This window comes from Meriones unguiculatus, chromosome 19, assembly GCF_030254825.1.
Source record: "Meriones unguiculatus strain TT.TT164.6M chromosome 19, Bangor_MerUng_6.1, whole genome shotgun sequence".
NCBI classification, from domain to species: Eukaryota; Metazoa; Chordata; class Mammalia; order Rodentia; family Muridae; genus Meriones; species Meriones unguiculatus.
The window spans coordinates 20,521,061-20,541,814 of record NC_083366.1 but is presented as its reverse complement, the minus strand read 5'-3'; the positions used below and the strand labels follow the sequence as shown (position 1 = coordinate 20,541,814).

Here is a 20,754-nt window from a genome sequence, read left to right as displayed (position 1 = left end):
TCCTTTCTGGCATTTGGAAAACATAGAAGAGACACTTGAAACGTATGCCGAGGCACCACACATTTAAAAATCTATATTGTCTTTAATTGTGTGTGTGTGTGTGCTGTGTGCATGTATGTGTGTGCTGTGTGCCTGTGTGTGTGTGCATGTATGTGTGTGCCTCTGTGTGTGTGTGTGTGTGTGTGTGTGTGTGTGTGTGTGAATGTGTGGTGATGTACACTGGCCAGAGGCTTTGGGCTTCCCTGCAGCTGAAGAACAGAACTGTGCTCCTTTGCAAGAGCAGGACGCCCTGGCAACCTCTCCTCTCCAGCCCCTGACTTTACACATTTTAAAGTGCCTTTTGGAGGTGTAATTTTTGTGCCATAAAATCAACTCATTTTGTGTGCAAGTAAGAGTGTTTCTGCCTGGAGCGGACAGCCACCAGCCCAGCTGGAGCAGTCTCTGTGAACTTCCTGAAGGGGAACTCTGGAGCGGGGTGGTGTGCTTGCGGGGAAGGGGGCTGCAGCGCCACCGCGAGGGCTGGAAGTCATTCCACATACCCACATAAAAAACCATGCATGGCAGCACACACACAGCCGGGCACTGCCAGGGAGCACGCGGGAGAACACAGGAGGAGCCCTGGAGCTCGCTGGCTAGCCAGTCAGGAGGAGCAGCAAGCCGAGGCTTCAGTGAGAGCTCTGTCTCCGAAACTAGGGTAGACAGTGATGTGGGAGGAAGCCTGATGTGGACTGTCTCTACATGCATGTGTGAGAGTGTAAACATAGATACACACACATACATATACACATACTTATACACACAGACACACACACATACACACAGACATACAGACACACACACAGACACACACACATACACACAGACATACAGACACACACAGACACACACACATACACACAGACACACAGACATACAGACACACACACACACACACACACACACACACGCACCCCAACCTTGCATCTTGCCTTCTCTGGTCATCACCTCTCAATCACTCAGTTCCAGCCCTCAGCAGCCTATAAACTATTTTATACGGTTTTGCCCATTCTGATCAATTTACATAAATGGAATCATACACCACGCATATTTCTGTTTTCTTTTTTTCTCAAGGCTCATGTGTACTATAGCAGACACTGCTTTGTTCCTTTTTATTGCTGAATAATATTCCATCGTGTAGGTATATTACATTTTGTTTATCTGTCTGCCAGCTGATGGACATTTGAGTTATTGCCTCCCTTTGGCTGGCATGAATGATAACTCCAATGAAAATTTAATCTTCACACACAGTCTTTCCTGAGGATGTAGAGATACACGTTTATTTTCCTGTGAGTGGAATTCATAGTTCATGTAGAAAAAATTTTACTTTTAATAAAATGTAAAACTTTTCTAAAGTGGGTTTACACTAATATTCTCATCTGTGTGTGTATACCCTTCTGTTAAAACCTCTTAGAAGAAAGTAAGAAAAGGGACTCGTTAGAAAAACAGCATGTCTACGTTTTAAAACAACTTTTTGTAGGTGGAAATAGCCGGAAGCAGTGGTTCTCGGCCTGCAGTTGGGGGCTGAAGGGCCTTATCACAGTAGCTGCCTAAGACCATTAAAAAAAACCCAGATATTTACCTTACTATTCATAATGGTAGCAACATTACAGTTATAAAGTAGCAATGAAATAATGAGGAATTGTGATGAAGGGTCAGAGCACTAGGAAAGTTGAGAACCACTACCCTAAAGTAGTTTGGTTAAATACACCATCATACCCTGGGGACCAAAGGTGGCTCTGTTGGCAAAATGTTTGCCTCACCATCGCAAGGACCTGAGCCTGGTCCCAGAGCCCACATAAGAAACCGGGTGTGGTGGCTTTCTTGTGGTCCTGGTGCTGGGGAAACTCAGACAGGGGATCTGGGGCTCACTGGCTGTGAGGACACAGAGAGGAGGATCCCAGGGCTGACCGGCCAGCAGAGCCCGAGGACTCCCAGGTTCCAGTGAGCGACCCTGTCCCAAAAGCCGGGACAGACAGCCTTCCGAAAAATGACACCTTAGGTTGACCTCTGACCTGTACATGCACACAAGAGCACATACACCCACACATGCACACACATCACCCCCACAAAAACCTGCACACGTACACGCATGCGCGTGCACACACTCAATGATGCACAAATATTGAAAATAACAAAGTAGATCTGTGTTCATTGACAAACAGAAGTATTAGTGGGTTTCAGTACATGTATTTCTAGCTGCCCTCTGCCAGAAAGATGGCCTGCTGTGGACAGATGAGGTCAGAGCACAAGCCAATACATTACGGACGTAATTCACCACTTCAGGATCAAGTATAAACTCCAGATATTTAATCCTTCGGAGCTGCCTGCTCTCTCTTTTCAGTAATTGGTCACGTTAGGGGTAGAGGCAGTTCCCTCATGAACTTGTGGCTACGTGTGCACACACACTTCACGGCCAGCCCATGCGTGGTTGGACTAGTTGTATCAGCAAGAATGTGTGTTACTGAAGATGTGCATGGATAGGGCTCTTTGCTCTTAATCACGACCTGCTTTATTCTGACTGCCATACTTAGCAAACATTTTGAAGTCCTAACCCACAGACCAAAACTATGTTTAACACGATTACGTCTTTAGGTATAAGTAGGTTAGTGGACAGGGTTTATATGAAGTGCTAACATTATTGCTTTGGGATGGCTGAATTCTTAGCATTTACATTTTTCTTTGTTTCTTTTGGGTTTTGGCAAACTAGAAATTACTGCTTCCGTATTAGAAAAACAATATTTCCATTTTTAAAACTAAAGGTGGTCCTGTCAAGATTGCCTTTACCCATAAAGGCACTTGCTGCTGAGCCCGAATACCTGAGTTTATTCTCTGGGCCATACACCCTGGTCACAGAGCATCAGCTCCCACAGGTTTCCTCCACATACATGTACCATGGCACATGTGCACACATGTGTGCATTCTCGAACTCTCTCGCCCACACTCACACACAAATAAACTTAAAACAAAAAAAACAAAAGTATAACGGAAATTGCTTCATCTCCATCCCCTCTCTTGTCCCTATTCATGTGACCACAGCAAGCCTCCTGTTCAACAGAACATGAAGAGAGAAACGTGGGAACAAGATCTCCCATGGGAGAAATGTGCTTCTTTTCTAAAGTGAAGGGAGACAAGCCAGGAACCAAAACAGTGTAAGGACCCAGGGCAAGAGCTTTGCCAGTTCTCAGTCCACCTTGGGTCTTTCCCACCCTAAGATTGTAGAACAGACGGGAGAACACCTAAGACGACGGCTGCCGGAAGGCCGCCCAGCCTCTCTCAGGTATTCTGTTCTCTGCTTGATCTAAATCACCGTCTTTGATGTTTCCTCCTTTGCAAACAGCCCTTTCTACAAAACAAGCGAACTTGAAGGAAAACTAGAGAAGCTGCTTTTTCATTTTTGAGATGCCTATCTAGCATCTCAGGGGATTGCCATGGCAACACTTCAATCCAAGTTTAAACTCCTACTGACCCAGGATTGAATCTTACTGGTACAGGCAGACTACTGGTGCCAGCCAGGATAGGAAGTGGAAATGACATTGATGTCACCATCATTGTTTGCAGTTAGGAATTTTGATCCTTTCTGTTGTTTGAGGATTTTTTTCCTCCATTATCTTCAAAGAATCTGGAGGTGGGAACTTCGTACAGAAAAGCAAAGCTCTTCCAGATCCAACTAGGAGATAAGTGGAGAGTTTCACCTCAACATCAGAACACAGGATGTCCAGATGACATATTTATTAAGATGTGTAAGTCATAGGCCGATGAGATGGTACACTGGGAAAAGTTGCCTGCCAGTAAGTCTGAAGACCTGAGTTCTATCTCTGGTACTACCACAGTGGAAAGAGAGAGCAGTCTCCTTTAAGTTGTCCTCTGAACTCCACACACATGCTGTGGCACAGGCACAACCACACACACACAAAATAAGTCAATAAATAAATACATGTTTTTTTTAAACTCATGCTATTTTATTTCATTTTTTTTCACAAATTATTCATTATATATCCTGATTGAAGCCCTCTTCCTCAACTCCCTCCAGTCCCACCTTCCCTCCCTCTTCCCCGCATCCCCTTCCCCTAGTCCACTGAAAGGGGGAGTTCTCCACCATTGCCATCTGCCCATAGCTTGTTTAGTCTCATCAGGACTGCCTGATGAGACTCTCTTCCTCCGCAGCCTGGCAAGGCTGCATCAGCAGTGGTGAGTGACCAAAGAGCAGCCAACTGAGTTCATGACAGAGGCAGCCGCTGCTTCCCTCACTCAGAGATCCACATGGAGACTGAGATGCCAACAGGCCACATCTAAGGAGGGGGTCTAGGTCCTCTCCATGCATGGTCCTTTGTTGATGCATCAGTCTCTGCAGGATCCCCTGGGCTCAGGTCTTTTAGCCTTGTTGATCTCCTTGTGGGGCTCCTGGTCCTTCCATGTTCCTCTATCCCCATCCTCCTCTTCTTCCATAAGACTCCCTGAACTCTGCCTGAAGTTTGGCCATGAGTCTCAGCATCTGCTTCGATCCCATGTTGGGTGGATCCTTTCAGAGGATCCTTTGTAGTAGGCTCCCATCCTGTTTCCTCTCTTCCATCATTTCTGGTGTCTATCCTGTTTGCCATTCTGAATGAGATCTAAACATCCTCCCTAGAGTCCTCCTTAGTGTTTAGCTTCTTTAGGTCTGTAGGTGGCTGTCCTATATTATAAGGCTAATATCTGCTTATAAGTGAGTGCATACCATGCTTGTCTTTCTGTTTCTGGGTTACCTCAATCAAGATGATCTTTTCTAGTTCCATCCATTTGCCTGCAAATTTCATGATTTCCTTGTTTTTAATTGCTGAGTAGTGTTCCATTGTGTATATATAACACAATTTCCATATACATTCCTCAATCAATCAAGATGATCTTTTCTAGTTCCATCCATTTGCCTGCAAATTTCATGATTTCCTTGTTTTTAATTGCTGAGTAGTGTTCCATTGTGTAGATATAACACAATTTCCATATACATTCCTCCATTGAGGGACATTTAGATTGTTTTCAGATTCTGGCTATTATGATAAAGCTGCTATGAAGCTAGTTGAGTAAATGTCCTTGTTATATGGTTGAGCATCTTTTGGATATATGCCCAGGAATGGTATAGCTGGATCTTGAGGTAGCACTATTCCTAATTTTCTGAGAAAGCACCAGATTGGTTTCCAAAGTAGTTGAACAAGGTTATATTCCCACCAGCAATGAAGGAGGGTTTCCTTTTCTCCACAATCTCTCTAACATGCAATCTCATCTAGCCATCCCTTGAGTTTTTGATCTTAGCAATTCTGATGGATGTGAGGTGGAATCTCAGGGTCATTTTGATTTGCATCTCTCAGATGACTAAGGACAATGAGCATTTCTTTAAGTGTTTATCTGCCATTTGATATTCCTCTGCTGAGAATTCTCTGTTTAGCTCTGTACCCCATTTTTAATTGGGTTATTTGGTTTGTTGGTGTCTAATTTCTTGAGTTCTTTATATATCCTGGATATTAGCCTTCTATAGAATGTAGGGTTAGTGAAGATCTTTTCCCAGTCCTTAGGCTGTCATTTTGTTCTGTTGACAGTCTTAGAATCTCTGCCATCAAGAACCATATTATATGATGAACAAGTGAATGGGAGGAAGGGAAAGAGCAAGAAGGAGGAAGGAAGGAAGAAAGGAAAGAGTAAGAAGGAATGAAAGATGGAAGGAAGGAAGAGAGGAGGGAGGGAGGGGGGGATAGAAGAAATCCCTGAACACATAATAACGGACGCAGTACAGGTACATGGTATAAGTTGCAAAGAAAGTTGAAGGAAGTCAAGTTCGCCAGGTCCTTGAATAGTGGAAAGCTTCGGGGTGTCACAGGACATCTAGAACCAGCTGTGTAGAGTGGGATGGATAGGAAGAAAATTTTTCAAGAGAAGTAGGTTCTCTAGAGGAAATGTGCTCAGAAACAATCAGCTGCATGGTGTCCCTGCCTGTTTGACTCCTGTGGGCCTGTCAATAGTCACCACCAGGAACTGGCTTCCTTCAACACGTGCTCTCTGCAAAACAAAATCAGGCTGCCTCTACCCAATCTTATATTGGTGAGAATATATGTTTGAAACAAAATCTTTTAAAATCACTGGTGCTACTCTCTGTTTCTCCCAGGATCAGTCTCAGTGTTAATCATGCTTCAGAGAAAAAAGCAAAATGAGGTTGAGATAATTTTCATGAGTCCCTGCTCTAATTTGGATTTTGGGTGTCCCTCCAAGGCCTAGATGTTAGAGGCATGGCTCCAGCTTGTTGCCATTGGAATGAGGTGGAACTTCAGCAGGTATGGGCCAATGGGAGGCCTTTAGGAAGTGGGAGGGTGCTGGAAAGAGGGTGTGAGTAGCCAGTTTGTTCCATTCCTTCCCTTTTAATTCCCAGGCAAGATGTGAGTGGATTTGCTGTACGGTGTGTCTCTGAATTGTCTTACACATGTTTCAAAGAAATAGGGACGGCCTACCAGTGGACCTCAGACCATGAACCAAGGTAAGTCTCTTATCTTCACAGGTTGATGAGCTGGTATCTGTTAAACCATCAAAGACCTGACAAGTGTAGTCCATCAAAGAATGTGAGACAGGAGAGGAGAAACACCCGCACTGTTTCCTACTCTGGATGCTTGAGTAACCTAGATTGGCTAGTACAGAGTATAAAGATGGGTTCATATCATCTACTCTCCCTTTTTAGCTCTGTCCTGAGGGCCCTGAATCTAGGGCCTACAACACAAGTGAGAGATGCTTCATTAAGGCCAACCTCAGCAGGCATCTTGAGCACACTAAAGTCACCCTTCTTAGTGGGGTAAGGAGGAGAAAGAGATCCACCAGCCAGCCCCATTCTTCTGAGAGCCTTCAGAACTCTGACAGTAAAATCTAACAACAGAACAACCACTGCCTTAGAGATCTGCCATAGAATATCAATATCGAACAGAGTTGAAGCTGGATTTAGGAAGGTCACTCAAGGTTGCAGTTGATTGCTGTGAGTCTGAGCCTGAATCTGAAAGGTTGGGGAGTGGGAAGAAAGTGAAAAAGAGGAGAGGGAGGGAGTAGGAGGAGAAAAAGGGAGGAAGAAGAAAAAAATCAGTTGTAACTCCAGTTCCAGGGCCTCAGATGTACTCTTCTGGTTTCTGTGGGTTCCTGGTACACACACATAGTGAAACTAATTAAATCTTATTTTAAAAAAAGATAGACATAGCACCTGAAGAACAACACCCAAGGATGTCCTTTGGCCTCCACATACATGTGCACACAACTTCATGTGCACCCACACACACTAGTACACACACACATATACATACATGAAAGAGAAGAGAAGATAGAAAAAAAGAGCTCCCTGAAACTCTCAGGGGATCCTCTGCCTCTTTCTTTGAAAGGAGCCTTGGATGCAGACCTTCTGCTGGTGTTGCTGATTGGATTCAGACTGCACATGAAACAAGAGTCCTTTACATGTGCACTCCCACAGTTTTGAGGAATGGCACCCTAGGAGCACAGAGTTGCATACATTTCATTGCCCAGTCTTAGGCCGCCCCTCCCCCACCCTTCCTTTCTGACCTCAAGACATGAGATATGGCTGGCTTGGGAGTGAGCACATCTCTGGAACGTCTCCCACATCTCTTTTCCCACTCTGTTCTACAGCTCCATCTCAGCCAACCCATCCCCGTATGGAAGGAGGCGTAATGGAGAGGCCTGCAGCTTGCAGATCTTCTACTGGCTTCACTTACTAGAGAGCTAAAAGAAGAAGCAGGCACCTTGATTCAAGTGCACAGACAAGCTGATGGGTGAAGCCATATGGGAAGTCTGACAATGGATCACCAGGACGGACGTTTAAGACCAGCATGTGCTGGGCAGCCGCAGTGTCGGGAGCATAGACCAAATGATCTGTCTGGAAGTGGCTGCTATGTGAAAGACTCCCTCGAGCTCCAGCTTAGGGCCTCAGCACTCCTGAGCTCTGCAGTCTGCATGTATAAGCTTGAGCACAAGGCTCCCCCTGCATGACCTTTCCCGCTGAATGGCTGTCCTATGTAGTATCTGTGTATTTAGCTATACACACACACAAGCACACAAGCACACACACACATACCCATGTACCCAAGGACCACGCACACACACCTAATATCTTACCTCTTACCCTATGTAAATGCCTTGCCTGAACTGGCTCAATACTCACAAAACCCACAGCAACAATAATTATATATTATAAAATACATAGTATTATAATATTATAATATATTATATTTAAGATATATAATATAGTTTTATAACATATATTATTGTTTAAAATACTCATTACTGGGCTGATAAAATGGCTCAGCAGAGTTTGATCACTGGAGAAAACTTCTATCTGCAAACTGGCTTCTGATCTATACACACAGAGAAGCACAAATAAATGTGAAAATAAATAAGTAATATGTTTATTGTTGATGTTCTAGCTGTTATGTTGTTATTATGTGGTGCTAGGAATCAAATGCAGCCTCTGGACTGTGGGGTAAACACTGTTTCATATCATGTTATTTAGATGCTAGTGGAGGTTTGTAACAGGCCGCTAAAGATGGACTTTTGGGATGACCGTCCCATTGACAAAAATGTGTAATTTACTACACATTTATCAAATGAAAGGCCACCCTGGCATCTCATTCTTAGTCATAATTTCATATTCTTTCTCTTAAAGGATTTCTTCAGTGTTACCTTCTCTCCACAAACACAGATCCATTTTTGTCTGTGAGCCAGGAACTATTAACAACCCTATGCTGACATGATGGAAGTGAGATACAGAGAGGTTAAGTTGCTTGCCTAAGAACACACAGCCAGGAGGTAGTGGGTCCCCCGTTTGAATCCCACACAGCCTGCTCCATTGGGAATATTTTTAGCTATAATACTTCATTGCCCTTTTTTTGCTTTAAATTTGGAGACCTTCTGTATACTATGTAACTGATATTGTCTTTTTTTTTAAAAAAAACTTTGTAAATAACTTTATTCTTATTTTCAAAAACCAAATAAATTTAAGACATAAAGTGGATAAATCACCAGATGGATTTCATGTAACTTCCTTTCCAGTCCTAATTCTCTGGCATGTTCCTCTTTTACATTTTCTACTACAATTATTTATTTGCTTTGGGGGGGGGGAGGGATGCCACAATACACTTGTAGAGGTCAGAGGGCAAACTTTGGAAGTCAGTTCTCTCCTTCTCCCATGTGGGCCCTGGGGATTGAAGTCAGGTCATCAGGCTTGGTGGCAAGCACTTTTATCCCTGACGCCTGGCAGTCTTTTCTAAGGTAATAATATTTAAAGTATGGTCCCCCTGTCACCTGCCCCATTCCTTCCCATAGGGTTTCAGAGATAGGGTCATTGGCCTGAAACTAAGCTAAGCAAGTTAGGCTGTCTGGCCACAAGGCCCAGGGATCTGCCTGTCTCCACCTCCCTGTGGGAGGATTACAAGTTGGCCACCATGCCCCATCTTACTTTGTTATGTGGGCTCAGAAACTGAGCTCAGATCCTCATGCTCATAGTTAAGCTTTTTCCCAACCCAATTCTCTCCCCAGATCCTGCTTTACATTTTACAAGCTAAGTTTACACGTAGCTCAAAGGTTATATTATTGAGTCTAGAGCAACGGCTGCCTCCTCAGATTCTATGCTAAGTACATCAGTTCTCCAGGGCCTTTTTCTCATCAGTTCTTGGGATAGAACACAGAGGCCTCTTTCATCCCAGTCAAGCAAAGGCTACCATGGGGTCACATCCCCAGCCCCTGGCTACCTCTTACATTCAGCCCCCCCCCACTCACTAACACACAAATACACACACACACACACACACCATAAGCTAAACTTAAAACACAGTACAAATAGAATGTTGGAATGCAAATTTCCAAAGCAGTTTATACCTCAAGGTTTATTTTTGTGTGTGGATTTTTTCTTTTTTATATGATTTAGTCATATTCAATATAAATATTGCCATGGAAGTCTCACACACACACACACACAAAAGAGCTAAATCTAGGTTTTTCTGCGAAGGAAACTTTGGAAAGGGTTAAGCTCATTTGTAGTTGCGGAGGCAGCATGGCTTGACTCCATCTCTGGTCCCCAGAAAGATTCTTTGTTTCCGTTCTTCCCACATTCCCTTCCCCTTACACCCTCTCAACACTTCAAGATCTTTACCCTGAATTCCTTCCCTCAGCAACTCGGCCTTACAAGCCTACCAGCTGAACCATATTGAGTGCCAATGCTGCTGGCAGCTTCAGAGTCCGATATAGTCAGCCAAGCACTAACCACTAAACTATCTCCCATTTATTGGGTGCCTCCTGGATTCTGGGTCCTTAACACAAGCTAGCCAAATCCTCACTAGTACTCTCAAAAGGAATTGCAAACCAGATGTGATGCACACTTGTAATCCCAGCATTTGAAAGATTCAGGGTGGAAGACTGAGCGTTCAAAGCCAGCCTGGTCTAATATCAAGCTCCAGGCTAGCCCTAGCTCGGTAGAACAGCATACTTTGGAGAGAAAAGCATTGCATTCAAAACTGGAGTTTGCCCAGTACACACTGCTGTTAAGGAGGCAGAGGGGGCAGAGGGGGACCAGTCTTTCTCTGAACCCAAAGCCCAAGTTTTTCACACACCACCGCAAAAGCTCTTGGGAGTTCCCGGGCTACTCTTGACAGTCTGTAAGAGGGGAGCCCGACATCTCCCACTGCACTTCCTTAGGGTGGACCCCTGTGTGGATTCTGTCTTCCAGATAGGAAGAAGGGAGCCTGCTGGTATCTGCCTCACCTCGTGAAAACAGGATTTGAACCAAGCAGTTCACCTTTTAAATGATCCGTGTCAACATCAGGTTCACCTCACAGGAGACAGTTGCTTCTCCGCCAGGATCCTCATAGGGAGGTTAGGGCGAATCTGATAAGTTTTCCTAGAACTTTCCCAGTGGTCAGACACTGGACAGAAACTTCATTTGCAGGGCCGTGGCCACCTGTGAGGTTGAGCCGGTTAAAATGCAAACGCTGACATGTGCAGGTAGCTGTTTCCATTCCTGATACTGGCTTAATCGTGGGACCTTCCGTCAACCACTCGCAACTGGTAAGAACCGGAGGGGAAGTTGAGTTTTCCCATGTTTAAGCGGAGACAGTTGAGATCTCCAGGAGATTAGGACTTTTAGTCAGCAGTTTTCTCCCTGGACGAACGCTAACAGATAAACACCCCACACGTCTAAGATGGAAACTTGCAAGGAGACTCGGCGAGAGTCCGGCTCCATAAGAATCTGGTAGACAGGGGGAGCCAATGAGGACCACTCAAAAGTGTCACAGTGACTAACAGATGGGAAAGCTCCCATGCCCAAGACTAGGAGAAGAGACGGTGCAGACCGTGAGGAAGGCGACACCCCCATCCCACCCCGCGTCGCCGCCGCTGCTGCCTTTTCTTGCATCCCACGGGTCAATTCCAGCCTGTCCAGAAGCCACACAGCCCGGGGAGATGGAGAGAAGGGACAGAGCCTCAGGCTCCCACAGCTCTCCCACTTACTTGCTCCGAGATGTCATTCCACCTCCGTGCGTCTTCCTGGGACTCCGAGAAGAGCGGCAACCCCAGGCACAGTCCCAGAAGCAGGAGCATGGCGAGGCCGGAGCGCGCGACCGCTTTGGAACAGGGAGGGATTTTCAGGGACTGGAGGAGCCGTGGGTGCAGAGATGCGCTCCATCCAGCCCCGCCTCCACCAAAGCCCCGCCTTCATCATGCCCTCCAGGCCTGAGTCCTGTCTCTTGCACCACCGCTACCCCAGGCCACGCCTCCCTGTCCCTTGGTTCCGCCCACAATCCACTGGCCTGGGTCCCACCTCCAGCTCCCTCCTCCAGCTCTTGAATAGCTACTGGGTCTCCAAGGTCTTAGATGGAAGGGACTCCAGACCTGCCCCAGCTGTGTGCACAGCCTAGGCAAACTTTGCCCCGCCTGAACCCCGTCTTGTCCTCCTCTCCTGTGTGCAATGGACAAACTTCTGTCTAGTTTTTGTGGGTCCTCTTCCTACAGCTGTCAGCACCATCAAAACCACCCCCTTGTATGGACCTCCCCTCATCCCCTTCCCCCTCCACCCCTGTGCCTGCGCGCCTCTTCCTTCCCTGCTTTTCTTTGCTTTATGGACTTGTTTAATCCCTGTTGCCAAGAGATGGGGGAATCAGCACAGGCCTAAAGTTGACAGGGCCCCTCCATTACTTTTGGTATGTGCCACCAGTGCTGGTCTAAGGCACACAAGCAGCATTGTCCCTTTTCATGTCATTCTGGTGTTGGGGGACAGAAAAGGGAGTGGCACAATTGAACCTGTGTTGTTATTAGCAGGGAAATGAATGCCATGTATCTTGATTATAAATTGTTGGTTGTATTTCTGACTTGCCACAGGAAGAGATCATTGCCTATGAACCTGGGGGCAGTCTTTTTGCCCTGTACCTATATAATGCAGCTGGGGGGGAGGGGTGTTTAGTCCATCTTGCAAAAGGACATCTTGCCTCAAAGTCATATTCTGTGTCTCTGGGAATTCCATCTGTATAGATAAGGTGAAAAATGGAGTTCTCTGGTCAAAAGTGGGGAAGTGGCTGCTCCCAGCCCCAGCATCATTGGGAACATTGGACAGCCAGTAGTAATCATGAGATCTATAGAAACATGAAGAGTGTTGACAGTGTAATGTGATCTGTCAGATCACAGAAGCACATCAACACAACAGATTGTAGCTAGCTTTTTTGTACACTTTACCAAAAAGAGGCAACTGTAGGTATTCTGATTTGAGCTGCTACCTCTTAAAACACCCCGCTTCCTCTCAGAGCAATGGTGTTTGTTCGGCAGAGAAATTAAGAGAGGCTCAAACAAGCAAACTTGCTTCTACTGTGAAATAAATGAAAGGAAGATCTTTGTCGTTAACGTTAATCATTTAATTAGCCTAGTGATTTAAAAAGCACACAGCCAGCAGGAAGAAAGCAGGCACTCCAGCAAGGTTTCCACACAAAACCACATAGAAACCTGGCAGCCAACAGCTTGTTTACAGTCGGTATTCTCACTAAGGAACAAAACCTCAGATTCTCTGCAATCAGTTCCACTCTTTCCCCCAAGGGACAAATAACTACTTAGAATTGAGAGTTCACATTGCAATGGAAACATCAGGTTATTGGGAAGAGGATGGTAACAGTTGCCATCATTTGAGGGCTTAAACAGACCAGGTGCTCTTTCTTCTTCCTTTCTTGCGTTTCTTTTATCCTGCAATGCTAGATAGGCTCATACTCAACCCCACCCCTCTTACCTTTTACCAAATGGTCACTAGCTGAGGTTCACAGCAGTATCATGAAAAAGTATATTTTGCTTTCTTTAAATTGAAGTTTCTCCCTCTTCCCAAAACTGGGAACTGATCAATTCGTGGTTTACTTTTTAATTAATTTCTTGGTGTGATCAGAAGTTCTTTGAAGACAAGCCTGTATTGCCACTTTTAGCATTGTGCACCTCACAGTTAGCACTGGAATGAGACTGAATGTAGTAGATGGGTGAAGTAGGGTGCTAGGGGAGGGGAGGGCTGGCCCAATTGGCCCACTAGCTATCTACAGCCTTGGTTGACATTCTACACCTTCTGTTAGAGGGCCTCAGCTAACCATAGCCCACATACAACCCATTGACTTTATAGTGTACTAAAGCAATACACATTTAAGAGAGCACAGACTTTGAGTTTGGGGGTTTGTTTTATTTTCCCACAGACCAGCAATATTAATTGCTATATTATCTCATAATACAGGACAGCCACATTGATCTGAAGCTTCTGATTAACCATGAGTGTATTTAATCAACATTCCAGCAGGTATGTCCAGCTGATAGCTGAGGGTGGCTATGAATGCAGCCCAACATAAAAATGTAAGCTTAGGTGAACCATTATGAAATATCTTTGTGACATCTTGTAACTCAATTGAATAATTTGTGAGCATGAATTTTGAAGGTGACCATCAAAATGTAAAAGGCTGGACACACCTGTCTGAGTATGTTACATTGCCAGTATTTTGAAATACTGTATTTTGCGTTTTACATACCACTGGTCAATGAAATACCCTCCTCTCTGTATATGTGTATGTGTGTGTGTGTGGGAGAGAGAGAGAGAGAGAGAGAATCAACATCTTATAAAATAGATGCTGAGTTAGATGATTTTGTAGGGTATAGGCTAATGAAAGTAATCTAAGCATGTTTGTGATAGAGTGAGCCTTGATGGTCAATATTAGGCATATTAAATGCACTTGCATATGAATGAGATTTTCAACTCATGATAGGTATGCCAGAAGGTAACATCATCATTTTTTTAAAGAAGTCATCTACATTTGTAATTTGTAGCATTCTATTGTTTTATGTCACACCTGGACCTCTGTGGATATTTGTAAGTACAATAAAAATAAGATCTGGAAAAAATTTCCAAAACTGTTGACATGTTGGCTTCATGCATAAGAATGAAGGGATTGAACTGCCCCTCAATTGAGACATATTTGAATAAGAGCTAAGGTGTCCCAACAAATATCTGTCCTCTAATTCTACAAAAGAGAGAGAGAGAGAGAGAGAAAGAGAGAGAGAGAGAGAGAGAATGGGAAGAAAAGACACCAACAGAAGGAGAAAGGGGCAAAGGAGATGAAGAAGGTATGAGAGGGTAAATGGTCAAACTATATGATGCACTTGAAGTAAACTGTCTTTTTGAAACCCATCATCATGAACAATAAATATACACCAATAAAAATAAATAAAATCTACAGTTGGGGCTGTGGAGATAGTTCAGTGGTTGGTTAAAAACTCTTTCTGTGCGAGCTTGAGGACCTAAGTTCAAATACTCAGCACCCGCTTGGAAATTCCAGCATGGCCACACGGTTACCCAGAGTCCAAGACAGGAGTCTCACTGGGGCTGGATGACCAGCAGCCAGCATAACTCCATGGGTGGAGCGCCCTGTTTCCACCTCTTTCCCCATTGTTACATCTGCTTTTTTTTTTTCCACTTCCAGCTCTTCGTTGTTCAAGGACCCACTACCCAAGTTCTACTCAGAAATTGCTAAAGCCTTCTCCAGCAATACACACTTAAAAGTTTTCTCTCCCTTGAAGAAGCTTGAGGCTTACAAAATGCAGTGCTAGGCCCACATTGTAGGGATCGAATCTAGGTCCTCGCACATGTTAAAGACATGTGCCATGCCACTGAGCTAGTATCCCTAGCCTTTGGCTTTTCAAACAGGTTGGCCTTAAACTCTCGCTCTTTCTACCTTAACTTCCTCAATGCCAGGTGTACAGAGTATGTTCCCATGCCTGGATTATAGTAGTACATTTTAATAGATTCTTGAAGACATTAAAAGGATCCGTTAACATTAATTTTTTTGTCTTGTTTTCCAGAAGTGAACAACACCACCAACAAAAACCAGAGCTGGTGTCTCACCCTCTGTCACTGGCTGAAAAGAGCCAGCTACCATGTCTGCTCAACATCTGCATTCACACGGGAGTCAAAGCCAAGAAAGAAGGAAAGAAAAGAAGGAAAAAAGAAAGGAAGGAAGGAAGGAAGGAAGGAAGGAAGGAAGGAAGGAAAGAGAGAGAGAGACAAAGAAAAGAAAGAAAGCTGAACATCAGTGTTCATCTCTTTGTGTGTGCCTCCTGACACAGAGGCCATGTGGACTCTGTCCCTTTGCTTCACTGCCATGATGGACTATGTCCCACGAGCCATACCCAAAATAAACTCTTCTCCCTTAAGTTGGCTGTTTTTCAGGTATTTATTTGGTCATGACCATGAGAAACTAATACAGATGCCCAGGGCAACAATGCCTCTTCACAGCAGAGGTCTCAGCTTTGACTAGGAGTTATCACTTGGCATGACAGAGGCTTTTTCAAACACGGATGGAATAAGACACTCCTTTGCTCCTCCCTGCCTCCGTGTACCTGACACCCACCTGACATTTTCTGTGATGCTAAAGCCTGAAGACAGAGAACCCTGCAGCACTCTGAAAGCAATTGCCAGGGAGTGTTTTCAACCTGAAGCGCTGCCAGATGTGTCTCGGGCAGATGTTGGGAGAGCTCCAGAGGACTTCTCCCGCCAACACAGACATGTCTCTGGAAGGGTTCTGGGTTTTGTGGGTGGTGCTGAGAGATACATCACACTAGCTGAAACCAGGACCTGACTTGGCAGTGTTGTTGGGTTCTCCGTAATGCCGATGGGCAGGCTGCCTGGCTGGCAGAGAGGGAACACGCGCAGCAGACACCAAACACACGGGTACAGACTTGCTGAGGCAGTAATGCCATCCTTTCTCTTCCTGAATATCCAGGCTGTCTGGTGAGAACACCGTGGACTCTTGCCAGTTTAAGGAAATCTTCGAATGCCTCTGTTCTGTTTTGTCCTTAAGTTCTTTTTCTGGTATTACATGAGGCCATCTTAGTGCAAGTATATAATACACTTTGAGTGTATTTCTCCCAGACCCCACCCCTTTTCTCCTGCTTCACCCCTAGATTACTCCCCCTTTGTTCCCATAGACAGTTTTGCTTTTATTCCTCTGCTACCTGCACATTCACAATTTTCTCTGTTTGTATAAAATCTAAGATCCACGGTCTGGGGTTATGGCTTAACAGTTAAGTTACTACTTTTGCAGAAGACCTACATGGTGAGTCACTATCACCTTTAGTTGCAGGGAATCAATGCCCCCTTCTGCCTTCCATGAGCCTGTGGTATACATACAGGCTCTCAGATACACACACATAAAATGAAATAAAATAAAATAAACATCTAAGATTTACAAATGAAAGGAGATGTGATCTTTGTCTTTCTGAGGATGACTTAATTTTTCTAATATGTTTAGCTTCTGTTTCTTGAATATGACATAACTTTATTCCTTTTTATGGCTGAAAGAAATCCTATTATATACACATGCTGCATTTTTTCAAAGAAGAAAATCATTTTCCCCCTCAGCTTAGAATTTTTTATCTTTTCACCTTTCATTTGGGTTAGTTCTAATTTCTTGAATGTTGTCTGAAAATGGACCTTGGAGGGAAAAGAAAAATGTCTTCCTGGTATGCCTACTATTTTTCAGGGGCTCTGTGTGCTTGTGTGTGTAATAGAGTGTCAGTGTGTGTGTGTGTAAGTGCTTTATGTGTTTGGATGTTGTGGTGGTTTGAATGAGAAATGCCTGCTATAGGCTCAGATATTTAACTATTTTTCTTAGTTGGTAGCACTGCTTGCGGAGGCTTAGGAAATACGGACTTGCTGGAGGAAGTATGTCACCGGAAGTGGGCTTTGAGATTTCCGAGCCTCACCCCACTTCCTGTTTGCTCTCTGGCTCTCTGCTTGTGGCCAAAGCTAGGATTTCTTTTTTCTTCTTGCTCTTGCCACTATTCCTTCTACTTGGTGCCATGTCTCCCTTCCATGATGGACTCTTATCCATCTCAAATTCTTTCTTCCTTAAATTGTCTTTCATCAAGGTATTTCATCACAGCAACAGAACAGCAGCTTATACAGACATGTGTTGGTTTATATGTGTATTTGTGTGTGTGGCCACTTTCTACATTTTCTCTATCTTACAATCTGCTTTTGCCTTTAATGGACTTATGAAAAACAGCAAGAGCTGAGGATATAGCTGATCGGCTGAGTGTTTGCATAGTATTATGGGTTTGATTTCCCAGTAATGTGAGAAATGCGAAGTAACATCATCTATCTGCCTATCTATCTATCTATCTATCTATCTATCTATCTATCTACCTACCTACCTACCTAACTATTTATGGCATCTTTCTCATCTCTATTTGTTGCTATCTCCTTTAAAACAAACTATTGCTTTGTAGCCCAGGTGGGCCTCGAACTCACAAACTTCTTGACTTAGACTGCCCAGTGGTAGGATCACGGTGTCTGCCACTGTGCTCCACCAGTCTTTTTGCCTAAATATTTCCCAGGTTTTCCCACCATCTCAACAGGAATACCAGCACACATCTTCCTTCTATCAAGAGCACGTCTAATGTAACTTCATGACCAGAAAAGGGAAAGACAATTTATAGACCACATGCCAGCATACTGCTAAGTGTTTGCCATGCCTTACCTTATTTGCTCCTCAAGATAATCTTCACAGCCCAGATGAAAATACAGCCTCAGAGAAATGCAGCAACTTCCCCAAAAGGACAGAGCTATAAACAGTGGAGCTGGGCTTCAATAAATCCAAGACTGTCCGAAGAACAGCTGAGGCGCTTTTGTTTCCTCGTAAGGCTGCTGCTGTACTTTCATTGCATATTTGGGTTATGTTCTAGTAGATTCCAAATCTTTGAAAGTCACTAAATTCTCAAGGCTACTGAGCATACCAAAAAAAAAAATGCCACTGGGCATACCAGGTGGGCAACACACACACACACACACACACACACACACACACACGTCCAGAAGTCCTGCAAGGCTGGCCTTTTGAGTTACAAATCTCAACGGCAAGGTATGTATGTGCTGAGCATACTTCAGTCCCTGGTTTCAACCTCCAACATACAGATGAAAGGTCTTGCTGTGATGATCTTGCAATCACAGCAAGGAGAGATTTATGGTAGATTTTTGTTATGCACAAATGATGCACTTATCAGTGACAGAAGACAAAAAAATTTCTGTTATTTCATCATTTAGTACAGCACAAATATCTTATCTTAGACTGCTGAAGGTTGGGGGTTAGTCCCTGTAAGCTGCGGGGCAGAAGCCTTTGCCTGCGTCTTCAGTTACTGCACCCAATCTGTATTCTGTGGGTTGTGGCCCGGGTCCTTTCACACTCGCTTTTCTATTGTATATCCTTTCTGACCTCCCTGCCTCTGCCTCTTCCTCCCTCTCTTCATCCTTTCCTCCTTCTCTGAGTCTCTCTGTCTCTAGCTCTGTCTCTGTCTCTCTGCCTTTCTGCTTTTCTGTCTTTCTGTATCTGTCTCTCTGTCTCCGTCTCTCTCTTGTAGGAACCCTTGTGATCATTGGACTAACTCAGATACTCAGATCCCATTTCAAGATACTTGACTTAACTTTGACACCTACAAAGTTCCTTTTGCCCTGTGAAGAACATACTCACAGGTTCCAGAATTGAGGACATGAGAACATCTGTTATTCAGCTTCCTACCATCAGAATATTCTCCTGGTGTCCCACCCTGAAACCTGAACTTTGTGTTTCTGAGGAGAGAGAAGCATTTTATGTAGAGATATGTTTCTGGGAAGATGAACATGTCAGTAAAATGCTAACCTTGCAAGCATGAAGGCCTGAATTTAGAATTTAGATGGTAGTGTGCACTTAAAAATACCAGTATAGAAGAGGCAGAGATAGGAGGACCCCTGAACCTCCCTGGCAAGCCATCCTAGACTGCCTGCCTGGTGAGTTTCAGGCCAGCTAAGAGATCTTGTCTCAGAATACAAGATCGAAAAGAGATGGAGAGACGGCTGAGTGAGTAAGAGCACTACTGCACGAGCATGAGGGCCCCAGTTCAGATCTCAGTCCCTATGGGGAAAGGCAGGTATGGCTGCACCTACTGCTGAGTCACTGAGGTGTGCTCCAGGCTCAGTGGAAGAACCTGTCTTAGAGGGTCAGACAGATAGCGACACAACCAGATACACAGCCTCTTCCTCTGCTCTCCACAGTAGTCCCCCTACACACACACACACACACACACACACACGATCATACACCTACACACTCACACACATGATCATGCACAAGCAACACACATAAATAAATTTTTAACAAGCACAAGTGTGTTTGGAGATGGAGAGAAGACTGGAGATTTCCGGAAGCTTTTGTTTCCTGAGCTATTTTGAACGGTAGGGCTCCTGAGTGACAACCTATTGTGGGCTGTAATAATTAGCAGCGACGTTTGATGCCATGTCTAAAAATTCTTTAGAGGAAAAAGGTGTCTTGATGAACTCTTCAGAGTTTAAGATTTTTAAGTGTATTAAATACGTTTGTACCTAAACTTTCCAATGCGGTGAATATTGCTGAAATGATTGGCTCATGAGTTTACTCTGTACATCTACACTTTCTGATTTCTGAGGCCAGTTTCAGAATAGTATTTAGAAGTGTTTGGTTTAGTGCGCCTGTCCCAGTTTCATCACTGTTGTTGTGGTCAAATAGCCTAACAAAAAGCAACTTTACAGAGAAAGGGTTTATTTTAGCTTACTGTGTTAGGTGTGATGGTTTGAATAGGCATGGCCCATAGGGAGTGTCACCATTAGGAGGCCTTGTTGGAGGAAGTGTGTCACTGTGGGGGCAGGCCTGGAGCTCTCATATGCTCAAACTCTGCCCAGGATGACACACAGTCTCCTTCTGCTGCCTTGGGATCCAGATGTAGAACCCTCAGCTCCTTCTCCAGCATCATGTCTGCCTGGATACTGCCATGCTTCCTTCTGTGATGATAATGGACTACACCTCTAGACTATAAACCAGCCCCAATTCAGTGTTGTTTTTTGTAAGAGTTGTCATGGTCATGATGTCTCCTCACAGCAATAAATCCAAACTCAGACACTAGCTTACCGTTCATTATTACAGAAGTCACATTGGCAAAGGCCTGATGTATTACAACCACAATCAAGACCGGTGAGAAAAGAATGCATGCGTGTTTAACACTCAGCTTGCTTTCACGCTCATGCAGTCCAGAGTCTTAAACCAGAGAGCAGAACTATTCACCTGCAAGCTGGGTCTTCCTCCTCAATTAGAGAATGAAGATAGTGCCCAACACATTGTCTAGAATAGCAGCCTCGGGGGC

General features: G+C 44.4%; 1 protein-coding gene across 1 annotated transcript in view; it reads right to left on the bottom strand.

Moving 5' to 3' along the window:
* Positions 1 to 11,740, bottom strand: part of Itih5 (inter-alpha-trypsin inhibitor heavy chain 5) — a 95,422-nt gene extending 83,682 nt beyond the window's left edge. Inside the window, exon 1 of the mRNA XM_021631834.2 lies at positions 11,551 to 11,740. Coding sequence (XP_021487509.1) covers positions 11,551 to 11,640 — 90 coding nt within the window. The 5' untranslated portion in view covers positions 11,641 to 11,740. The remainder of the gene's footprint in view (positions 1 to 11,550) is intronic.
* Between the last annotated feature and the right edge of the window lie 9,014 nt (positions 11,741 to 20,754).